This window comes from Orcinus orca, chromosome 16 (genome assembly GCF_937001465.1).
Source record: "Orcinus orca chromosome 16, mOrcOrc1.1, whole genome shotgun sequence".
In the NCBI taxonomy this organism is placed as follows: Eukaryota; Metazoa; Chordata; class Mammalia; order Artiodactyla; family Delphinidae; genus Orcinus; species Orcinus orca.
In genome coordinates this window covers 73438029-73459738 of record NC_064574.1, presented here as the reverse complement: position 1 = coordinate 73459738, position 21710 = coordinate 73438029, and the positions used below count along the sequence as shown (strand labels likewise).

The window sequence follows — 21710 nt, the reverse complement described above, 5'->3', positions numbered from 1 at the left end:
AGAAAGCCAAGGGATTGATCAGATGAGTCAAATTCTGCAGAAAAGTTAGGTAAGATGAATCTACCAGAGAGAAATGAAAACATACTAATAGAAGTGCTTAAACTACACATCCTTGTCTTGTTCCCAATCTTAGCGAAAAAAACTTTCAGTCTTTCACCATGATATGATGTTACCAGTGGGTTTTTCATACATGGTCTTTATCATGTTGAGGAAGTTCCCTGCTATTCCTGGTTTACTGGGTGTTTTTCTAATCAAAGGGTATTAATTTTTTAACTTTATTTTTAATTGTAAAATATACATAATATAAAATTTACATGCAAAGGAGTGAAGTTGGACCCTTACCCAACACCATGTAAAAAAATTAACTCAAAATGGATGAAAGACCTAAATGTAAAAGATAAAATTTAGAAGGAAGCACGGGGGAGAAAAGCTTCAAAACATTGGATTTGGCAATAATTTCTTAGATATGACACCAAAGGCACAGGTAATAAAAGAAAAAAATAGACATATTGGACTTACCAAAATTAAAAACTTTCGTGCATCCAAGGCAACAATCAACAGAGTATAAAGGCAACTCACAGAATAGGAAAAAAATATTTGCAGATCACCTATCTGTGATAAGGGACTGTTATCCAGAATATATAGAGAACTCCTAAAATTCAACAACAAACCAATTTACATGAGATGTCTTTCCATTTATTTACATCGTCTTTCATTTCTTTCAGCAATGGTTTTGCTGTTTTCAGTGTACAAGTCTTTCACCTCCTTAATTAATTCCTAAGTATTTTATTCTTTTTGATGATATTGTAGGTGGAACTCTTTTCCTAATTTCCTCTTTGGATTGTTCATTATTAGAAATGCAACTGATTTCTGTGTTGATTCCGTACTACTACATTGCTCAATTCGTCTATTGCTTCTAACAGGTTGTGTGTGTGTGTGTGGTGGGGGGAATCCTTAGGGTTTTCTACATATAAGATCATATCAGCTTCAAACAGATAATTTTACTCCTTCCTTTTCAGTTTGGATGGCTTTTCCTTTTCTCGCCTAGTTGCTCTAACTAGAACTTCCAATACTACATTGAATAGAATTGGCAAAAACAGTCATCCTTGTCTTCTTTCTTATTTTAGCAGATAAGCTTTTAATCTTTCACTGCTGAGTACAATGTTAGCTATGGGTTTTTTATATGTAGCTTTCTTATATCTATATTCCTAGTTTTTTGTAGTGTTTTTATCATGAAAGGGTATTAAATTGTGTCACAAGCTTTTTCTGTATCAATTGAGAAGATTGGGTAGTTTTTTCAATATAGTGAATAACATTTGATCAATTTTCATATGTTGAACCATCATTGTATATTCCGGGAATATATCCCACTTGGTCACAGCATGTAACCTTTTTAATATGCTGCTGGATTCTTCGTTAGTATTTTGTTGAGGAATTTTTTTTTTTGGTGGTTCTGTAACTTTATTGAACAAGCACAGTTAGTTCTCATCCACATTAACTGTCTGTAGATTTTTGAAAGTGGTGACAGATACATAGGTAACAAACGTATAGAGCTTGTTTGGTGAATCTTCATCTTCATTACGTTTTCTAGACAACCGCACACGGATATGGTATAGGACATTCCTTATTCCTTTGGCCCAGACAGCTTTGTTGATCCTGGTGTCAATGCATACATATGGAGTTCCCATCTTCTTCATGGCAGACTTCCGGATTTCTTTGAGTGCCTGAGGGGCACGCTTCTTGAAACCCACTCCATGGATGCGCTTGTGAATGTTGTTGGTGTATTCTCTGGTCACCACCTTGTTGACGGCGGACCGGCCCTTCTTCTTCTCACCGCCCTTCTTTGCCGGAGCCATCCTGCCCGTCCCGGGTTGGAAAGGGAGGATTTTTATATTAATGTTCTTAAGGAGTATTGGTCTGTTTCCTTGTAGTGTCTTTATCTGGCTCAGTATTAGGGCAATGCTGGCCTCACTGAATAAGTTAGAAAGCATTCTCTCCACTTTCAATTTCTTTCTGAAGAATTTGAGAAGGATTGATATTAGTTGTTTAAGCATTTGGTAGAATTCACCAGCAAAGCCATAAAGTCCAGGGCTTTTACTTGTTGGGAAACTTCTGACTACTGATTCAGTCTCCTTACTAGTTATAAGTATATTCAGATTTTCTATTTCTTTGTGATTCAGACTTGGTAGGATTTATGTGTCTAGGAATTAGTTCATTACATTTAGTTATTCAATTTGTTGGTGCACATATTTTCATAGAATTCTCATAATCCTTTTCACTTATGTAAAGTCAGTAGTAATGTCCCCTCTTTTATTTCTGATTTTAGCAATTTGTTTTCTCTTTTTCTTAGTCAATCTAGCTAAAGACTTGTCAATTTTGATGATCTTTAAAAAAAAACAAGTTTTGGTTTTATTGATTTTCTATATTCTCTTGTTTTCCTATTCTCTATTCCATTTATCTCTACTCTAATCTTTACTTTCCGCCTTCTGCTAGCTTTGGTTCAATTTGCTCTTCATTTTTCTAGTTAAGGTGTACAGTTACGTTATTGATTTGAGATCCTTCTTTTTTAATGTAGATGTTTATGGCTACAAATTTCCTAATGAGCACTGCTTTCACGTCGTTCCAAAGGTTTTGTACGTTGTGTTTTCATTTTCATTTGTCTCAAAGTATTTTTTAATTTCCCTTGTGATTTCTTCTTTGACCGTTGGTTAAAAGCATGTTTTTTAATTTCTACATTTTTGTGAGTTTCCCTCTGTTACTGATTCTAGTTTCATTCCATTGTGATTAGAAAAGATACTTTGTATGATTTCAACCTTTCAAAATTTACTAAGGCTTTTCTTTGTGGCCCAACATATGTTCTATTCTGGACAATGTTCTGTGTGTATCCACTATTGTTGGGTGAAGTATTCTATATATGTCTGTTAGGTCTCATTGGATTATAGTGTCATTCAAGTACTCTCTTTCCTTACTGATCTCGTCTCTGGTTGTTCTATCCGTTATTGAAAGCGGGATAGTGAAGTCTCCAACTCTGATTGTAAAACTGTTGATGTCTCCTTTAAATCTGCCTTTTTTTTTGTTTCATATATATTTGGTGCTTGGTTATTAGGTGTATATATGCATATAATTGTTACATCATCTTGTTGGATTAAATCTTTTTCAGTCTATAATGTCTTTCTTGTCTCTTATAACCTTTTTTTTAAAAATTATTTACTTATTAATTTTTAAATTTTTGGCTGCACTGGGTCTTCATTGCTGCTCATGGGCTTTCTCTACTTGCGGTGAGCGGGGGCTACTCTTCGTTGCGGTGTGCAGGCTTCTCACTGCGGTGGCTTCTCTTGTTGCGGAGCACGGGCTGTAGGCGCGCGGGCTTAGTTGCTCCGTGGCATGGGGGATCTTCCCGGACCAGGGCTCGAACCCATGTCCCCTGCATTGGCAGGCGGATTCTTAACCACTAAGCCACCTGGGAAGTCCAACTTTTTTTTTACATTCCCCAACTCTCCTTTGGTTACTGTTTTCATGGAATATATTTTTCCATCCTTTTACTTCCAGCCTCTTTGTGTTTTTGTATCTAAGGTGAATTTCTTATAGAGAGCAGATAGATGGAACTTTTTGGGAAATACGTTCTGCCAATCTTTGACTTTGAATTGGAGAGTGTAATCTATTTACATTTAAAGTAATTGCTACGATTGACTATATTAAAAAGCAAACAAACAAACCAAATAAAGTAATTGCTGCTAAATAATGACTTACTTCTGCCATTTTGCTTTTTGTTTTCTATATAGCTTATATTTTTTTTCTCAATTCTTCCATTACCTCATATTTTGGTATTTAATTGTTTTTCTGTAGCCTACCATTTTCATTTTCTGTACATTTTTTTCGTTATTTTCTTAGTGGTTACCTTTGGGATTACAATTGACATTTTGAACTCATAACAACTTAGTTTGAATAATACCAACTTATTTAAAATAGTATATACTCTGCTTCCAATACAACTATGTCCCTCTCATTTTATCCTGTTATTGTCACAGATTTCATCTCTATAAATTGTGTGCCTATCAGCACAGGTTTATAATTAATGTTTTATGCATATATGTCTTTTAAATCACATAGGGGAAAAGAGAGGAGTTATAAACCTTTAGTACAATAATGCTTTTACGTTTACCTAGGTATTTATCTTTACTGGTGTTCTTATTTCTCCATGTGGCTTCTTCTGGTGTCCTTTTTTCTTCAGCCCAAAGAAGTCCTTTTAGCATTTCTCACAGAGCAGGTCTACTAGTAACGATGTCTTAATTTCTCCTTCATTCTTGAATAGTTTTGCCAGATACAGAATTCTTGGTTGACAGGTTTTTATTTCAACACTTTAAATATGACATCTGACTCCCTTCTGGCTTCCATAGTATTTTCCTTTGGCTTTCTACAGTTTGATTACAATGTGTTTTGCTGTGGGTCTCTATGACTTTTTTTTTTTTTTTTTCGGTACACGGGCCTCTCACTGTTGTGGGCTCTCCCGTTGCGGAGCACAGACGCGCAGGCTCAGCGGCCATGGCTCACGGGCCCAGCCGCTCTGCGGCATGTGGGATCTTCCCAGACCGGGGCACGAACCCGTGTCCCCTGCATCGGCAGGCGGACTCTCAACCACTGCGCCACCAGGGAAGCCCTATGACTTTATCTTACGTGGAGTTTTTTGAGCTTCTTGAACTTGTAGATTTGTCCCATTTTCTTTATCATTTGCACCCTCTCTATCTCACTTTCTTCCTAAAGAATTTAACTTGCAAATATCATGGTTCTTGATGCTGACATATTTCAGTGTGTATTTCCTAAGAATAAAGATATTCTCTGAGAAAAACCAAAGCAAAATTATCAAAATCAGGAAAATTAACATTGATAAAATTCCATTATTTAATCTACAGCCTTTATTCAATTCTCAATTGTCCCCAAAATGCCCCTTATAGCTATTGTTTTTCCTGATCCCAAATCTAACCCAGGATCACTTAATTGCCATGTCTCTTTAGCCTTCTTTAATCTGGAATAGTTCTTCCATTTCAATTTGTCTTTCATAATCTTTACATTTTTGTAAAGTATAAGATGGCCATTCTAAAAGATGTTCTTCACTTTGGGTTTCTCCGACTTTTTCTCATGATTAGATTCAGGTTATTCATTTTTTGGCAGAAAAATCACTGGCATAATGTTGTATTCTCCTCAAGGCACTGATAGGTGATGTGCATGATGTCTGTTTGTCCCATTTTGGCTAACAACTTTGGTTAATGATTAAGGTGGAGTCTTTCAGGTGTCTCCACTGTGAAGTTACTATTTTTACCTTTATAATTAATTAGTAATTTATAGGAAAATACTTTGATGATTAATGATGATTCAGTTATAATTACGATGGTTGCTAAATGGAGGTTTTCTAACCCCATCATTCTTTCTCTATATTTATTAGCTGACATTTTACTCTAAGAACTTTCCTTTCTACCTCTTTTATGTAATTATTTATTCATTTGTGTCAACATGAATTCATGGATTCTTATTTATTCAATGGGTTATAACCCATTGCTATAATTATTTATTTTCATGTTCAAATTGTCCTATCATTTCAAATTTTAATAATGTGTGACTAAGACAGGAATTTTGACTTTATATAACATTGAGCCATTATTTCTTGCAGCAATTATATAGTTCCCTGTGCTATACAGTAGGACTGTTTATCCATTCTAAATATTTGCATCTACAAACCCCAAATTCTCAGTCCTTCCCTTCCCTTTCCCTCCCCCTGCCCCTTGGCAACCACAAGTCTGATCTTTATGTCTGTGACTCTGTTTCTGTTTTGTAGGTAAGTTCATTTGTACCATATTTTAGATTCCACATATAAGTGATATCATATAGTATTTGTCTTTCTCTATCTTACTTACTTCACTTAGTATGATACTCTCTAGTTGCATCCATATTGCTGTAAATGGCATTTTTTGTTCTTTTTTATGGCTGAGTAGTATTCCATTGTATATATGTACCACATCTTCTTTATCCATTCATCTGTCAATGGACATTTAGGTTGTTTCCATGTTTTGCCTATTGTGAATAGTGCTGCTTGAACATAGGGGTGCATGTTTCTTTCTGAATTATAGTTTTGTCCAGGTATATGCCCAAGAGTGGAACTGCTGGAACATATGGTAATTCTATTTTTAGTTTTCTGAGGAACCTACATACTATTCTCCATAGTGGCCACACCAAGTTACATTCCCACCAACAGTGTAGGAGAGTTCCCTTTTCTTCACACCCTCTCCAGCATTTGTTATTTGTAGACTTTTTAATGATGGCCACTCTGACCAGTGTGAGGTGGTATCTCATTGTAGTTTTGATTTGCATTTCTCTAATAATTAGTGATGTTGAGCATCTTTTCATGTACCTACTGGCCACCTGTATGTCTTCTTTGGAGAAATGTCTATTAAAGTCTTCTGCCCATTTTTGATTGGGTTGTTTGATTTTTTGTTGTTGAGTTGTATGAGCTGTTTGTATATTTTGGAGATAAGCCCTTGTCAGTTGCAACATTTTCTTGCAGCAGTTATATAAAAGAAACAAATCTTTCTTAATGAGACTTGCCTGGTTTGTAATAGTAAAATCACATCACTATCATAGAGAAGGAGAATTAAATTTTCTACTTGCTATATGATAGGACACATATCAGTTCATCAAAAACTAATATCAAACCATTTAATATATACATTAAAGAGAAAAGGAGTTAAAACTTGACCCTCTCCCCCTTTTCTCCTACTTCACCCCACAGAGGAAATTATTTTTTTTGTTGGTTTTTGCAGAATGCAAGACTTTAAGAAACCATTAACAGCTAGAGATCTGTGCTAAACTCATAGACGTGGCTATGACTAATGTCTGCCAGTGAAAACAGAGGTCCCTATCAGAAGAGAGAAAGAGTATACACTTTTGTAGAACTAGTAGAGGATGTGTGGTTTTTGTCTACCTAGCTTCTTTTGGGGGAACCGCACCTCCCTACATTATTAGCCCACAGAGTTCAGCCATTGATGACCCTATCCCTTGGCTCCAAGAATAGGCATGTGAGCTCTGCCATTCCCCTGGCCTCAACAAATGCGTGAGGATTGCCCATAATTCCTTTCTAGGACTTCTCTAGCTTTCAGGAAAGTGACGCTCTCTCTTCTCTGGTTTTCTGGCAAAGGCGATCTCTGCAGTAGTAGATAAAGGCTGCCTAAGAATGAAGCAACCCAGGGGAAAGCCGCAGGGATAGACTCTGGGAGAAAATCAGATTAGTGACAGCAGAAGGGCTCATCAAATTGCCAAGTTCCCAAGTGAGAAGCAATCCAGGAACCACGTAACTTAAGCCCTTTTCCATAGGACCCAAAATCAAGGAAAACAGATCATTCACATAAGCAAAGGAGTACATTCTCTCTTGCTGAACCATATTGTGGTCAACCATGACTCAAATCTATAAGCATTATAGAATCAATCAGCTAAAAAACCCAAGACCTCCATCTTACTTTTCCTGTTTTTTTTTTAACGTTTCTAAGTAGTCTTTATCATATCAAGAACAAGAGAGCTGAGGGCTGTATTTGCTTAAATGTGGGAAAGGCTTATTAATCTGTTGATAAATAGTTAGAGGCATGTGTATCTCAAAAGGCAGCAGAAACTATTTTTAAATAGTTTTGTGGAACATATTTTTAATGGAATACTATCAAATTTTTAAAGGGGGGGAGGGGCAGCTCTACATGAACTGAAAGGAACAGATCTCCAAAAGATAACGATAAATGAAAATAGTAAGGTGGCAAAACATGTGGTATGCTACCTTTGCATTTCATTATATATATTCTCCTAGGATGTATCTAAATCTCTTTCTAGAATAACGATATATATAGAGATAACATATCCTGGGATAGATAGACAGATAGATAGATACAGTATATATAGGAAGATAATTATTTTAAGGGATTGGGCCATGTGACTGTGGAGGCTTGATGGGTCCAAAATCTGATGGGAGAGGCTGGCAGGCTGGAGGCTCAGGAAAGAATTACAGTTCAAGTTCAAAGGCAGTCTGCTGATGAACCAGGAAGAGCTGGTGTTTCAGTGAAGTCTGAAGACAGACGGCTGTCAGAATTCCCTCTGCCTGAGGGAGCCTTTTGTTCTATTCAAGCCTTCAACTGATTGCATGAGGTCCACCCACATTATGGAGGGTAATCTGCTTTACTCCAAGTCCACTGATTTGAATGTAAATCTCATCCAAAAACACCCTTACAGAAACATCCAGAATAATGTTTGACCAAATATTTGGGCACTGTGGCCCAATCAAGATGACACATACAATTAGCTCTCATAACTCCACCCCCTGTCAACTTGGCACCCATATGCATCTCCTTATATCAAACTTAATCTCCATACTCAATCTCTTTACCTGGTGGGGTGACCCAAACTTTCACTCACGAAAGGTCTGGCCCATTAGTAATCCTGCCTGGATTGGCCTTTTGCAGTTTCCCACTGACTTTAATCACAGGCCATGGTAATACTAAGATGCTCCAAGTGGTCTCCTGTCCATATACTGGACAGATTGTTTAACAGATCTTGACTATGAGCACCTCTTTTCCAGGCACTGACTGTTCCAAGCATTGGGATATAGGTGTGAACAACAGAGGCAAAATCTATGCCCTCGAGGGGCTTATTTGAAAGAAAATAGAGACATAACAAACAACTACTATTGGTAATAAAGGCTATAAAGAAATAGGGTGACGTGATAGATGGTAATGGGAGGGAGTATGCTTGAGATGGCATGGTCAGAGAAGGTCTCACTGAGTATGTAACATTTGAGCTGGAACATAAAATATGAAAAGGAGCCAGCCATAAATGAGAAGGGTGGGGGGAAGGGCATCCCAGGCAGAGGAAATGTCAATCACAAAAAGCTGAGGCAGGAACTGAAAGAAGGCCAGGGTGGAGGATGGGAAACAAGGAGCAGGGTGGTGTGTTGGGGCTGGAAGGGTTGGCAGGAACCAGATCAAACATGGTTAGCCTTTCCAATTTCATTTTAAAAGCCAAGGGTTTGAACTTATTTACAAAACAGAAACAGAGTCACAGATGTAGAAAACAAACTTATGGTTACCATGGGGGAAGGGATAAATTGGGAGATTGGGACTGACATATACACACTACTATATATAAAATAGATAATAAGGACCTAATGTATAGCACAGGGAACTCTACTCAATACTCTGTAATGGCCTATATGGGAGAAGAATTTTTAAAAGAGTGGATATATGTATATGTATGACTGATTCACTTTGCTGTACACCCGAAACTAACACAACATTGTAAATCAACTCTACTCCAATAAAAATTAATTAAAAAAAGAAAAAAGCAAAGGGTTTTAAGTCAGCATAGTGCAGGATCTAATCAACTGTTTCAAAAGACTATTCTGGAGAATAGGTTAGTCGGGGTAATTGAGAGCCAAATTAAGCCAGGAGGCCTTTGTAGTAACTCAGGATGAAAGATGATGGTGAGTCAAACAAGCGAATCTGTGAAAACTCGATACAGCTTGAAGATGTATTCAAGTACTTGGTGATGGATCGCAAGGAGAAGGGGAAGGTGAAGGAGGGGAGTGAAAGGTGATGCAGGTTTTTGTTGACTGGGTGCACGGTGGTGCCACTTCCTGAGAGGGAGGAGGTGGAATGAGGATGTTTGGGGTGGGAGGGGAGATCAGGAATTCCATCTGGATGTATTAAGTTTGAGATGGCTAACAGATATTGAAGTGGCAATATTTGGCAGGTTATTGGGTGTATAATTCGAGGCTGAGGCAGGAAGCCTGGACAGGAGTATACATCTGCGGAGTCATCAGCACACGTAGATGATGTGCCAGGTACTGACTGCCTTTTAGTCCCATATTCATCCTTCGTTGCCTCCGCAAAAATTGGGTTGGGACTTAGGAGTAGTTTTTGCCTTTGCCGACTAACATGATATGATTCTTTGTTAGTAGAGGGCATTGGTGAGACACTGCAAGGAGGGAGATGTTTCCTTTCTGGCTCAGGTGTGCTTGCTCACAGCTCACACAGCTTCTCCAGCACCCAGCTCCTGCCATGCAGGGTAGTCAGCAGCACAAAGAGGCCCACAGCTTTCCCCGGCACTCCCCTGGGGTGGTTTTGCCATGGAGGGCCTCTGGCAAGACACCTCCCAAGGAACGGATTTTTCCAGCATCCCAGAAGGTGGGTTTCCAGCAAGTTCCCCCAAGTAGGCTTCCCTCTACTGTTCGGTGAGCCATGGTCACGCCTTCTCCAAAAAAGGTCTGGGTATCAGCTCTGGGGGGACGGGGTACTCGTCCTTGGACGCTCTCTCTCTGCCCTAGTGGCTGCTTCTTACATCTGCTATTCCTATATTCTTTATAGTTATCTCTACTCTTTATTAGCCAATCCCTCATTACTCCAATCTTCCTATAATTAATAGCTATTTATATTAAAGATATATATTATTCAAATTACCGTGTGGTTTTTTCCCTCCTGACTAATACAAATGACTCCAAGTGCAAGTCAGGCACGGAGACAGACGTAAGGTCCCAAGGAGTCTCTGTGTTACTTTCCACTTTGAACGGGTGGGATGTAAAGGCACATGGTTGGCAAAAGGGTGCGCGGGAGTTCAGTTTCCTCTTCTGGCACGCCAGTCAGCCGCTGTAAGAGAAGACTGTCCCTTTCTGTGTCTGCTCTGGGAAGCTCTGGGTTTTGGCTGGCCTCTGCTGCACATGGGCACCTACCTGCAGCTTGAAGCGGCTTCTCTGTCCACTACGACCAGAGCTGCCGTTCCTCTGCTGGCCTCTTGGGATCTTGCACATGTAATGCAGCATCTTCTGAAGCCAAAGTGTTTGAAAAACCTGCCCTGCCCTCATTGTGTGGACCAAGTTGCCAGTTTCACCTTGACCGCTCCAGGCGGCTGCACGGACAGATACTCACATGGTGCCTCTGGACCTTGAATCTGCTTATTACTGGGTTGGCCAAAAAGCTCGTTCGGGTTTGTGTATCATCTTATGGAAAATCCCGAACGAATTTTTAGGCCAACCCAATGTATTCCAATTCTCATACCTATAAGGATTGCTGGGCTCAGCCAATCCCAGCATCATGGAGATGTTGGAACACGGAGCAGAGGCTGCCCATGCTGGTGCCTCCCTGGGACCCCTACTGAGGTACTGGAGTGTGCCTTGGAGGTATAGGGCCAGGAGAGGAGAAAAGATGTACAGGGCTTTCAGCTACTGGAACACTGGGTCTTCAGTAAGGGATCAGGTGAACCCACTTCCTAAAAGACAGAATGGTCAAGTGAGGAAGCTGAGGGTCATGAACGAATGGCCAGCACTGCCTATAAACCCCAGAAATCTGGGGGCACGGGTGAGTACGCCTGCCGGGACGGAGAGCAGGTGAGGAACCTCCTCTGCAGGAGGTTCCCTGCAGAGGAACCTCCAGGGGCCCGTCTCCCTTTAACTTCAGGTCAGGGCGGAAGCTCAGCCGCATGTCTCAGGGAAGAGCCTGTTTGATTTAGTATGGCATCCCAAAACATACCACGTTTTAAGCAGAAATCAACACATATTTGCTGGCAGCGTGGAGGGCGGAGGAGGGAGGAGAGTAAGTCTCTAAACAAGAAAGGCACGGCACCCAGGTTCTAATTCTTGACTTTAATGCCAGGTGAGGGTACTGAGGCTCCATGCACCAAAGCGCTCACAGACAGGAAATGAACAAACACAGGCAGCGTTATCTTGTGAACACAAAGCCCACACTGTACAGAAGGAAGACGACCGACCACCCCGCGACCTCCCACTCCCAGAGGCAACTGCCTATCCCTCCTCCCCGTCTCTGTTCCCACCTCCTCTGACCCTCTGCCAGCCCGCCCTTCCTCCAATTAACATATGTATACATGTATGTTTCTTCCAGAATTCCAAAAAGTGCCTCTCCCACCCCAGTTCCCAACACTCTGGCTTCTGATGAATAAAGCCTCCCTCTTTTAAGGATCATGAGGCAGGCGCACCACCTTCATGAAAGAGCCCCAGCAAAATGGTACCCGAGAAAGCTTACTCACTTGTAGCACAATCAAATACAGACAGAAGGTATGCAGAAGGATGATATCTGAAATTCTAACTGGGATCAAAATGATTAGTGTGAGTGGTTTTTGTTTTGTTGTTGTTATATGTCCTAACCATTTCAGGATCCAACTTAGACCAAGAGCACACAGTGAGGCTCACCCCACTCTGTGGCTTGCAGATGTCAATTTCCTAGTCCTCCAAGGAGCAACCCAGAACAGGAAGATTACATCACCTGAGCAGCCTGAGGCACAAGGCTCAGACAGCTCCCAGAACATCCCAAGCCCCAGAGAGAAAGAACAGAAATTTTCAGAGCACAGTCGACTGCTTTCCACGTGATAAGTGCTGGACAGCCTGCTGAATTCACCAGAGGTAGAATAAGGATGGTGACGATTCCTCTATGTCTTCTATTTAGAGCGTTACCCAAAGAATTCCCCCACCTGGGATGGTATGCTGGGTTTCACTGTGGTTTTGTTTCAATCTTTTCAAACTTAGCTGCAGTTAAGTTTTTCATTCTTACTGAATTGCAGCTAGCATTGCACCATGCGGTCCTATTTCCTATAACTATCACCTTCCCAACCAGTGAATGGAGCACCTGGGAGAAAAGGTACCCGAAGTCAAACATAAGGGAAGCTCCAAAGGCAGGCCCCTTGGTTTGACCCAAGGACGTTACACACAAGAATTCCATGAAGACAGACTTCCTTTCAATCTGGGAGAAGCAGCCGTCCTTTGGAGCCCTCCTTCCTTACCCAACGCTTCTTATGTTCTGGGCTTGGCCGCTGACAGCTGAAAAGGGACCCAACTAGGAGAAGTCACTTCCTCAGAGATGACCTTTATTTGGAGGCGATCACCACAACCCTCCACATCCAAGAGCACTTCGCAGCCTGGCCTTGGCTTCTCAACAGACGATGGCCAAACAGGGCCACCGAATTCTTTTACTCCATGTAGAAGGAGCTCTAAGCTGGCCGCCAGTGTCCCTGCTCTGCCTGGGCTACTGGCCACAGCCCTGTCCCCCCACGACGGCACAGAGCACCTCCGCGAGGACAACACGGGGGCAGAGGAATGGAGGGGCTCCAGCAAGAGGCGCAGGGACAGCGTTCCTATCCAGCGTCCCTGAAGCCCCAAGCAGGTCTTCAGGGCCTGATTCTGAGCTGACTTGAGCTTACGTGAACCAGTCCCTCCCTGTCTTATGTGTATGGACTCTCAATAACCGAGTGCTGCGATGCTCTGGGCCAGGGAAGGCAAGAGAAGGGGCCGAGGTCGGATCACTGCAGGCACTGGGCTTACCTATCTGCTCTCTCCTCACACTGGCTCCCTCCTGAAGAGCCTGCCTCAGTGTCTGTCAAAAAACGAACCTGTATTAGCGTTCAATCTATTTGCCGATCTGGGCAACTTAAATGAAAGACCCTTCTCTGAGGACAAGGCAAGAGCTGTGCTGTCGGGGTAAGATCCAAGCAGGGACATCAGCTCCGGAAAAGTGACAAGCCGTTTGCGGATGAGAACAAGGAGAGAACATGTTATCTCAGAACCTGAACCACTGACTGGACCGTCCCCTTAGATGTCAGCCTGGACACCTGCTCCACGCACATAAGAATACAGTGTAGGAGCGGGGGACCATGCCCTGGAATCCTCCCATACAGGGGCCAAGGGGTCCCTGCCCCGTGAAGGAGCTCAGCCAAGGCCCCAGGGCTTGGCCTTCTCTTCCTCAGCTCCCCCACTACCCTCCTCGCCAATCTGGTCTTGTAAGACTGAGACCGATGAGGCTGACAGAAAAAAAATCTCCCTACAACAACACCCAGGAGCAGTCAAGTTCAATCACGATTACAGGGAGAAGCCCTGCACGCAGCAAGGGAACGTCCCCGTTCCAGTGACTGGTGCTGCAGAGCATTTCCTCTAGGGGGCGCAGGCCCACACCCCGACTGGCTGCCCCAGGCTGCAGACAGCGCGAGAAGGAAACGCAGTGGAACAGAAGCTGGTGGATCTTTTTCTCTCTGAATTGTGCAGAGGCAAACATAACGGAGGTCTGCTGCTCTCTTCCCACAGCTCCTGGGATAGCTGCGCCTCTCCTCCGGCCCTCTCTTTCCTTCCCCAAGATAGACAATCTCCGAGAAGGAGAACGTTGGCAGGAAAAAGCAACAGGGGTTCCCATCCAAGGAGGTTCACCACAAATTGGATCCTAACATGGAATAGCAGTCAAGGATGTATTCTGAGCCTCTAGAAAGGATGTTACATCTCAAAGATAACACAACAACTAGGCATCTTGCCTGCTTGACTTGGGGATCTTCAAAAGGAGTCCCTGAAATGTGCATTCCAGCCCCAAGAGAAGATAACCCTTCAAGCAAGGAAGGTTAGTGGAAGGTAGGAGAAGCCAAGGCCCTGAGGCAGGGCTGTAAACATTGTGCTTTTCTAAGGCCAACCTGGTGCATGGCTTTGGCAACTATGGTTACATCTCCAAAAGGTGGTGAAGAATATGTTTTGGGAGGAAAAGAGTCCACATCCTAAAACAAAGCGTGGGGCTACTGTTGAGGGAAGAGGGAGAGAAAATGTTCCTTCTTCAGCCAGGGGCTCTAGGTGGCTCCTTGGGTAAATCCCCCATCATGTTCCACATTCATACTGATACACTGAGCACAAGGAAGGGACTCTTGAACAGGATGGAGGAGTGGTTATGCCTACGTGAGTTTGGTAACGTGACTCTAAAAAGGGCAGAAACTCTCTTGCAAGATCAAGAAAGTGACAAAACCTCTCTGGACTTCCTGGTCAAGCCCTCGCTAGCCGGACCCCATAAGCCTCAGGCAGAGACTGCCGTGCCTCGAGGAAAGGCCAGGTGAGCGCAGGCACCAAGTCCTCGTGGGCCACCAGCCCTGAACCTGGCCCCAAGGTACAGCCAAGGAGACTGGGGCTGCACCTCCGTCCGCCTGGAGTTGTGCCTCAGGACCCGTCCTCACCTCAGCAGGTTCTGGGGCAGCCAGCAGCCCTTCCAGGGACCTTGCTCCCAGAGCTGCCAAGGGGAACGGACACCCTCCCTGACAGGACTCTGCTCCCTGCCAGGGCTACTCACCACCATGTGATCTTGAACTCATAGATGGGGCGCTTGCAGTAGTAGTGGTTGATGAGGTGCTTGTCACACACCCCGATGCACTGGTGGTCCACGGTGAGGCCCTGGGCCGAGAGGTCCGTGACCAGGCAGTGCAACAGGTCATAAACGTCAGCCACGGCCTCCCAGGGCCCGAAAGACACATCCACTTCGCAGTGGTGCTCGAAGAGCTGTCCGTCACTCTCGCTCCGTTCAAAGCGCAGGGAGCTGAGAAGCGGACACTCGTAGGGGGTGATGGGCATCTCCTCCTTGAAGACACAGACCTTGAGCTTGGCAAAGCGGGCCTTCCGCTGGACGGCGCGCAGCCGGGCAATCTCCACAATCCGCTCCAAATGGTCTGCGGGGGTGAACACGTCACCCATCAGTGGGACGGGGGTGGGGAGGGGGGCGGGGCACAGAGAGAGCCCCAGTGACAGTGGACCCAAGAGGGAAGAGACAGATCCCTGGGGAAGGGACTCTGGGCCCATGAAGGGCACAAACTTAAACAGGAATCGTGGTTCTGCAGGGCAAAAGGAAACAAAGGGGATGGGATGAGTACCACCCTTCTGAAATGCGATTTGATGACGTTGCAGGCAAGGTGGTCCCTATTTCATCTGAATCTTCCTGCGGGACTGGGAGGGCGGCAGGAAGGGAAGCAGGATCCTCTCCCATCTTGAGTAGGACAGGTGTCTTGGCGAGCCATGACCCACTTGTTCTGGTGGAGACCTCAGCACTGACAGATGCCTCGCTACCCTCCCTCCTCACACCCCGACTGCCCCGCACAGTGAGCCCCTCACCTTTGTAATAGGGCATGAGTCCCAGAAACGCTTGGCGCACTTTCTCCCCCTTCAGTGGCTGCATGTTCTCCAGCTGCTCCAGGAGAGGCCCGATGGCATAGTACTGGGCCTCTTTGTACACGGCCCGCACGCGCTCCCGGGGCGGCAGGTCCCCCGAGCGCAGGAAATTCAGCACATCTCTGAGCAGGAAGGAAAGAGGGTTGGTGAGAAGGAGTAAATGGATCCGGACAGTGCCACCCAGTGGTTAGAGCACAGGATCTGGACCCAGATGGCCAGCTGTGTAACCTTGGGTAAGTGAACTTAACCTCTCTGTGCCCTTTCTCCTCTGTAAAATGGGGGAAAATAAGAAAACTACCCCATAATGTTATGAGGGGATTAAATAAGTTAATACATAAAAAGTGCTTAGAAAATACCTGGCACAGAGCAAGCCCTCACTAAGTGTTAGTAGTTGTTATTGTATCATTATTATTATAATTATTAAGTATATACAGGAAAAATGGGAAGATATGATATCTAGCCCCTTAATTACATTTTGAATTGAGGTACAGATAATAGCCAATAAAGGTACACATCTTAATTGTACAGGCCAATTACTTTTTCACGTATGAATATACCCACACAACCACCACATACATCAAGATATAGAACATGTCCACCTAATTAAAGTTTCCCTGTGCCTCTTCCCAGCCAATCACTACAGAGACAACCACTCTAACTTCTAATTCTATCAACAAAGATTAGTTTTGCCTCTTCTTGAAATGCATGTAAGTGGAATCACACAGTATGTTCTCTTTTGTGCCTGGCTTCTTCCCCTCAACCTAGTGTCTTTGAGATTGATTACCTACGTCATCATGCGTAGCAGAAGTTTCCTTCCTTTTATCGCTAAGTAGCATACCGTTGTATGGATACACTATAAACTTTTACCCATTCTCCCGTTGATGGACATTTGAATTGTTTCCAGTTGGGGTCTCATAAGAGTAAAGCTGTGATAAACATTCCCTGTAAACTTCTTGTGGACTCAGGCACCGGTTCCTCTTGGGTAAACATCAGGAGGAGAACTGTTCGGTCATAAGTGCCTGTTTGACAAAGTGGTTGTAGCATTTTATTCCCACCAGCCACGTGGAAGAGTTCTGCACTCCCCACAGATCCTTGCCATCAGTATCATTCTGTAGCTATACGGAGAAGAGGAATGCCTAACCCTGACACCTGAATAAACTGGCTTCAGGAGTGAACAAAAAATCACATACTGCACCTTCTTAAAATAACAATTCAGTTCTTTTAATTCTCTCTTCAGATTCTTTAGGGCTGAAAGTAATCAGACCCATCACTGGTAGGTGTGGGAAGGGCTTTTCTGTGAGGATGTATCAGTAAACCCCAAGACCAAGCTGTTACCTCAGTAGTGAGTCTATGACCATGAAGCAACACCAGCCAACACTCACCAAGTACTAATCTGTGTCAGTCACTATTCAGGAGTTATCCCATTTAATCCTTCCAACGACATGGGGTAAGTGCTTTCTTACGTCCGTTTTATAAATGAGGAAAAAGTGGGGCTCAGAGAGCTTAAGGAACACCCTTGCTAAAGGAGCCACAGCCAGCCAGATGCAGACACGGGTGACTCCAAATCCACACCCACAGTGGTCCAGACTCCAGTCCAAGCCGCTGTGCACTGATCACAACGGGAAAGTGCCCCAGGTGGAGGCCCAGGCAGCCTCCATGGTGGCTGCTGGGGCTACGTGAGCTCACCCGCAGAGAAATGCCCTAAATCCCTATTTTATTTTATCTGAATCTTTCAACAGCTCCACAGGCTGCTGATGAATCTTAGGCCACTGGAGTCCAGTAGCCTGAGGATAAACACCACAATATCCTGCTTGCTGCCATGCCCTTGCCTGGCCCTGCCACTCTCCAGCTGTGGCCACCTGGGTATGGGCGCATCAGCCTAGGGCCAAACCGGGTTCCCCTTCCCCGTCACTCCTTCGAAAATCAGTCCTCTAGGATCGTAAGCAAATCTTGGTGAGTCCTGAAAAACATAACCGCGGGCAAGGCCCAGTGAAGAGTGCTGTGGGAGCTGCCAGCCGGGCCGAGCACTTTCCTCTCCCAAACAGCCTGCAAACAAAAATCTTTTTATAGCTCTGCAGAGCGATGTGACACTTTGTTTTCTCAGCACTGGAGGCAGCTGACCGCCCAATGGGGAAACCCAGATGCTTCAGAGCAAATTATTTGACGAGGCTCCTTTCTGAGGGTGAAAATGACCCTTCTCCCAGTGTGGGCAATCCTACTTGGAGGCCGGCACAGAGACGTAGTGGTTGGAGGGTCTCCTTTTGTTCAAGGTCAAAGACCATGTTAGTTCTCCAGTCATCTCCAAAGTTAGACGGATGGGGCAAAGAGTTTCAGCCACATACTCTGAAAGGACCTGGCCAGGGGTCACACCAAGCCTCTTTATTTAATCCACATGACAGGCCTGCAAGGCAGCTATAATTACTTCTCATTTCACAAACAAGGAAACCAAAACATAAAGTCTTTAAATTGTTTATCTGTAAGGTTGTCAGAAGTCCTCTCTTGGGAAGGGCTATCTTTTTTTGAGATTGTGTTGTTACATGTTTTACTGTTAAAATGACAGTAACAATTGAAAGTGGGGTTTTTTTGTGTGTGTTTTTGCTGTTGTTGTTTCGTTTTTGGGGGGTTTTTTTTTTTTGGCTGCACGGTGCGGTACGCAGGATCTTAGTTCCCCCACCAGGAATTGAACCTGTGCCCTCTGCAGTGGAAGCATGGAGTGTTAACCACTGAACCGCCAGGGAAGTCCCTGAAGGTGTTTTTTTTTTAAAGACTTGGCAAAATTACAGGATGGCAACCCTATGTTGGCCCTTCCCTCACCTTTTTTTGTCCTATTTATTTGTTTCAAACTATTGAAAGAAGTTTGGGAACCACTGCCACGCCCCATGTTTCTCCCTAACAGCGATGCCGAGCCCCAGAATCTGGATCTGAGGGTCTTCTCCCAGAAGCTGTGTTGGAACTCCCCTGCTTCTCGGTGCAGTCACACCTATTCCACAGGGATGACAACTTCCCAGTCTTAATTTGCATAGCAGAGAATCAGTTTCATCACATCCAGCCAATGTGTGTCACCTGGGATTTCTCCGGCTGTCCTTGCCTCCTCTGGGAAAGAAACTAAGAATTGTGATGCAATGCAATATGCACATTTATTAAATTCCACCAGCAGGTTATCTCCTCTTCTAGGTGTTATGGAAGACATCAAAGTCCCATGCCCAAGCCCGGGCTGCTCACTTGCTAGGACCCTGCAGTTGATGGCAGAGGGAAGAACGTACCCGAAGTGCGCACCGTCCCGATCAATGAAGTAGCGGCCCTCGGCATCCGTGGGGATGTAGTGCCGCCCGCTGAACATGGCCGCCAGCATGGTGTCCTCGTAGCGCCGCAAGGTGGACAGGCGTGTGGTGAAGTGAGCCCCTCCGATGTTAAGGGGGACAACCTCAGGGAACTGGGGAGGAATCACCGGCACTTTTAGTCCCACGGTGGGGAGGCAAGCCGGGGCTGCCCCGTCTGCCGCCTTCCTGGGTCTGATGAGCGCCACCCGAGGCCCAAACCCAGGCATCTTTCTGACCTCTTCTCTCCCCTCCCTTTCCCTGCATTCATCAATTACCAAGTCCTCCCCATCCTCCCACAGCTCTTAAATCAGGTCTCTGCACCGCAGTCCTACAATCTCTGCTCTAGAGTTCAAAGCCTCTACTGTCCTCCTTCCACTTCCTGAACTCCCCACCTTTGTGCCCTTGCTCATGCTGTCTTCTCCGTCCCCAGCGCTCCTGCCACCCTCCCTCTGTCCATCCAGCAAATGCAATGGCCCCATCTGGCAGTGTGTGCTGTTCACTGCACAGGGGCACCTGCGTGAGCGGGGTCTGCCAGCCCAGCTGTACACCCTTTTGCTAATTCACACCAAGGCGCCATATCGGTTAGCAGCATCCACTCATTCTGAGAGCTTCTATTCAAGGTCCCCTACTCCGTGAGCATTTCTGCTCTGTTGTCCTTTGCCTGCCCCAAGACAGGGTTCACTGAACACTCCCGCCATTGTGCCTTCACTGTAGCCCACGTTCTCCTGTATAACAGAGCTCTGCACAACGGGAGCTTTGTGCTATCGGTCGTTATTATTGCCCAAGTTTCCCGAGGGCAGGAACAGCATCTTGTTCACCTATCCTGAGGCCACCCAGAGCAGGGCCCACAGATGTTTGTTGAATAATGCCAGGCATCCACTCCTCATCCTCTGTACCTCTCCACTTCTTTCCTTAATCTGTGCAGGGAGATTAGTGCCCAGTCCAGCTACGGTTCTGGAGGCAAGGGCAGGGAATGATGGTACCTACATTTGCCCTGAGAAGCTCTAGGGTCTCCCTAAAATGCTCAGGACCTTTATTTATTTTTTTTAAATCTCTTTCACTGTTTGTGGTTTTGAAAGAAATGAGGCCAGTTCTCCCTAATTTTCCCACAAACCTCCTCCAGATTAACTAAAATTTTACCCCAGTGCATACTTTTCAATATTACGACATCTCTCTGGCTCTGTGAAAGTCTATGTGTATTTATCTAGACAGTCCTTTTTCCCAACTTTCAAATCCTTTGTGAAATAAAGTAGGATACAAATACGTTACATCAAAGTTGCCCAGTGTCTTGTGCAGTGCCTGGCTCATAGTAAAGCCCCAGATATGCACTGAATGAATGGATGAATGAAACGGACGGGCACTTACAGTTCTGTGAATGCAGGTACTGTTACTCTTCTGCACCCAGAGGACAGGAAATGCCTTCTGCTTATTCTATAGCTAGCTCCTCTAAAACTATTTTATGTGCATACCAAGGACCCCAATATTATTTGGAGATAATAATACTTCACATTACTCACATGAAGCCATGTAATTTGTGAAAGAGCTGGCACTGGAGTGCTGGCCTATGGTCTCCGGGTCCTGTGCTTTTTTCCTCAAGCCACACCGTCTCACCAGTGACAGTGCACAAAAAACGGCACCCTGGGTCTCCCACGGTTCCCTTCTTTTTTTTTTTTTTTCCAATTACAAAGAGTCCTTCTGGAGATTTGCCCATTTTCACAACTGCCCTACGATGTTTAGAGTACTGGTTCGTAACCAAAGAGGACACTACAGTTCCCAGAGAGCCTCACCCAGCCCCATCGTGCCCCTCTGGGTCTCAGTCTCTTCACCTAGGACTCCACAGGTCATGTCTGCCACTACCTTAGCCCCTACCTCCTAGCCTCTGTCTTCACTGCCCAGCAGAGCCCCACCTTCCCTCCTTTCCCTTCTCTTGAGGGTCATTTCAGGTGTTCGTGTGATAGTGTCACATGCGTTAAGTAAGACCAGTGGAAGCCACTGTGCATCACAGCACAGCAGCTAGGAGGGAAAGCCATGGAGGTGTCAGGTGAGTGAGGCCACATCTATTAACTGGCCTGCTTCTTATCTGCACACAGCCCGTAACCCCACTCTCTGGGCAGCTGGAGACTGGGTTTGGGCAACCACTGAGGCCTCCTCTTGGATTCTCTAGGAGACACTATCATCTCTTGGGGCTCCAAGGGCCCCTTCCCACGGCCTACCCTCCCTCCTCCAGTAGGTAAGGTGGGACATAGGGATGGGAGTACCAACCCTGCTGGCAGTGAATCCTGGAAGGAGGGGGATGGGAGGGCCAGGTGCCGCCTGGGGCAGGGAAGACACACCTGGTGCATTTCGGGGGTGGGGTGGGGTCGGGTGGTGGGTGGGAGCGGGGTGGGCAGGGGAGCACGGCT

General features: G+C 44.9%; 3 protein-coding genes across 7 annotated transcripts in view; all 3 read right to left on the bottom strand.

The window, feature by feature from the left end:
- LOC101274335 (S-adenosyl-L-methionine-dependent tRNA 4-demethylwyosine synthase TYW1) overlaps positions 1 to 21710 on the bottom strand; it is a 451923-nt gene that overhangs the window by 381664 nt on the left and 48549 nt on the right. The gene's annotated exons all lie outside the window — the stretch shown is intronic.
- The window catches only part of RABGEF1 (RAB guanine nucleotide exchange factor 1), an 87691-nt gene that overhangs the window by 65409 nt on the left and 572 nt on the right, over positions 1 to 21710 (bottom strand). For 4 of the 5 annotated variants that reach the window (XM_033426279.2, XM_033426276.2, XM_033426273.2 and 1 more), the window contains exons 2-4: positions 19252 to 19421; positions 15932 to 16110; positions 15120 to 15492 (exon numbers count right to left, since the gene is read on the bottom strand). In XM_033426279.2, coding sequence (XP_033282170.1) covers positions 15120 to 15492; positions 15932 to 16110; positions 19252 to 19421 — 722 coding nt within the window. The remainder of the gene's footprint in view (positions 1 to 15119; positions 15493 to 15931; positions 16111 to 19251; positions 19422 to 21710) is intronic. The other variant, XM_033426277.2, reaches the window with a different exon arrangement.
- Positions 1476 to 1908, bottom strand: LOC117200923 (60S ribosomal protein L31-like). The gene has a single exon (XM_049699591.1). The coding sequence runs from the start codon at positions 1854 to 1856 to the stop codon at positions 1479 to 1481; it is 378 nt and encodes a 125-aa protein (XP_049555548.1). The 5' UTR covers positions 1857 to 1908; the 3' UTR covers positions 1476 to 1478.